This window comes from Morone saxatilis, unplaced genomic scaffold (genome assembly GCF_004916995.1).
Source record: "Morone saxatilis isolate NCDOM2014 unplaced genomic scaffold, NCSU_SB_2.0 Contig19, whole genome shotgun sequence".
Lineage (NCBI taxonomy): Eukaryota > Metazoa > Chordata > Actinopteri > Moronidae > Morone > Morone saxatilis.
Genome location: NW_023339751.1, coordinates 23,307,829 through 23,310,023, shown reverse-complemented (window position 1 = coordinate 23,310,023; position 2,195 = coordinate 23,307,829). Strand labels below are relative to the sequence as shown.

The following is a 2,195-nucleotide window of genomic DNA, read 5'->3' as shown; positions in this document are numbered from 1 at the left end:
CACACAAACACACGCACACAAAACTCGTACCGAGGCTCCCCCTATTGGACGAGCTGAGGTCCTGCAGCAAAGCTCCACTGCTCTTCGACCGGATGTTCCTCCATGACGGTCCTGAGGACGAGGAAGAGGATGAAGGCTTCTTCACAACACATTCCCTTAAGAGAAAAGAAAGAATATTTGTCATCAGGCTTCAGTCACAGTTCACCTTCAGCCTGACGTCCTGAGCTAAAACACAGGATACCATAATGGTAGACGCAGCACGGATGCTTCACAAAAAATGTTATTGATTAAAAAACTATGACAAATTATAAGTCAACAGAATTAACACTGATTTGTTGATTTAAATTGTTGTCTAACCAACGGTCCAAAACACCAAGGTAAAGGTCCAAAAACTATGGACAAACATTAACCATTGACTTAAAGTATTTACTGAAACATATTGAATTGTTGCAGATTAAATTTCTGTTAATATTTAAATCATAAATACTAAAGAAGAAGAACTCGATCAGGACATTCTCTGTGCTAACCTGTCTCCCAGGTTCAGGTCCAGGCTGACCGGGCTGCTGCTGTTCCTCTCGCTGCTCTCGTATCCGCTCTCCATCCTCTGAATCAGCCTGGGGGGAGGGGGAGGCGGAGGAGGCAGTTCTGCACCTCCTGCACTTAACCTTCCACCTCCCGGTCCATCTCCAAATCCTCTGTGGCTGCTGGAGGTGGTGGGCAGAGTCCAGGAGGAGCCCGGCCTGACAGACTTGACCTCTTCCTGTGCTGGGAGGGAGGCGTCCGCTCCCTGAGAGGCCAGAGCGCTACAGTCGTCGGGGAGGGAGGCTCCGAGCGGGCTGTATCCCGCCTGTCTTCGCCTTTCACGGTTGAAGATGCTGTCGATGTTGAGCGCCTCCCTTCGTGGCCTCCATGCTGGCCGGTATCTCCCGGAGCCTGCTCCCCCCGAGCAGCTGGACTTGGACTCGCTGCTGGTGCTGTCGGCCTCCCAGTCATGCAGTTTATTGGAGGAGGAGCAGGGAGCGGTAGTGTTGGCAGGGTGGTGGTGGTTGTTGGTTGAGGAGGTGATTTCAGAGAGGACGGCAGCCGGCAAAGAGGAGGAGGAAGAGGAGGAGAGGGGTCGGTTGTGGATGATGTTGCTCATGGTCTCCTTGAAGTCTCGGAGGCGACTGGTTGAGGATGAGAAGGAGGAGGAAGGTTTGGGGAGGTGACGAGGAACCTGCTGCTCCTTTAACGTCTCTCCTGTAGGGGTAGGGGGAGACAGAAAGAGAAAACAGAAAAAGAGAGGAGGAGAAAAGGAGGAGGAAATTGGGAGTGTAAAGATAAAAAGGCGAAAGAAAGAGTACAAGAGAAAAGTAAAAGATTACTAAAGTAAAATAGTAGTAATGGGGCAATATATGATATTATATTACACTATATCAGAAAAGAGATGGATACATTTACCGAGGTGAATTTTCATAATCAGCATAATCCTAAATATCCTCACATTTATTAGCCACATTCTTTCCCATCATTCCAAAACCTTAAGCCTGTCACCACGGCTGAGAGCTCGGTTTGATTGTGAAGCAATAAAAAATATTTGTTTCTTTAGAAAATGTAATGTTATTCCAGTATGTTTTAGTGCAAATTTATTTTGGTGATTATCTTGATAATATCATGAATCAAAATATTCTGGCCAGGATAATTGTGAAATGAAATGTTCATATTGTTGCAATGCCTACATTAGTGCGACAGCAGAAATGAATGAAGACAGAATGAATGAGTTAATATGAGAGAACTAAAAAAATGAAAACAACAACAGCTCAACCGCTTTAAAACACTGTTGGCCACAACAAATAACAAAATAAATCAAATCAAGTCAGGATCAAATTTATTTATTATTTTGTTTAAGTCAACATTAGACAGATATATTAGATAAAAAGTTTAATAGGCAGCCTATTAAACTTTTTATCTAATTTATCTTTATATGTTTTACTTAGTTTCCATATTACAAATTAAAAATATTTGCGTTTGTGTTTTTGTTTATAGCTCTTAATTTTAAATATTCAACTTGATTAGAAATTAGATTAGTATCAAGTTCTATTAAAGTTTACGCCTAAAATTTACTTTTATGTTTGTTGTTAGTGTTACATTTTTGAAAAGTTTAGCCACTCGTTTCTTTGTCAGAGCTGTTTATTTTAAAGCTCCCCTCCAGTCAG

At 42.6% G+C, this 2,195-nt stretch overlaps 1 protein-coding gene across 1 annotated transcript in view; it reads right to left on the bottom strand.

The window, feature by feature from the left end:
• The window catches only part of LOC118329160 (inactive ubiquitin carboxyl-terminal hydrolase 54-like), a gene marked incomplete in the record, with an annotated part of 48,668 nt that overhangs the window by 13,764 nt on the left and 32,709 nt on the right, over window positions 1–2,195 (bottom strand). Inside the window, 2 exon segments of the mRNA XM_035663143.1 lie at window positions 31–155; window positions 528–1,239. Of these exon segments, the coding sequence (XP_035519036.1) occupies window positions 31–155; window positions 528–1,239 (837 nt within the window).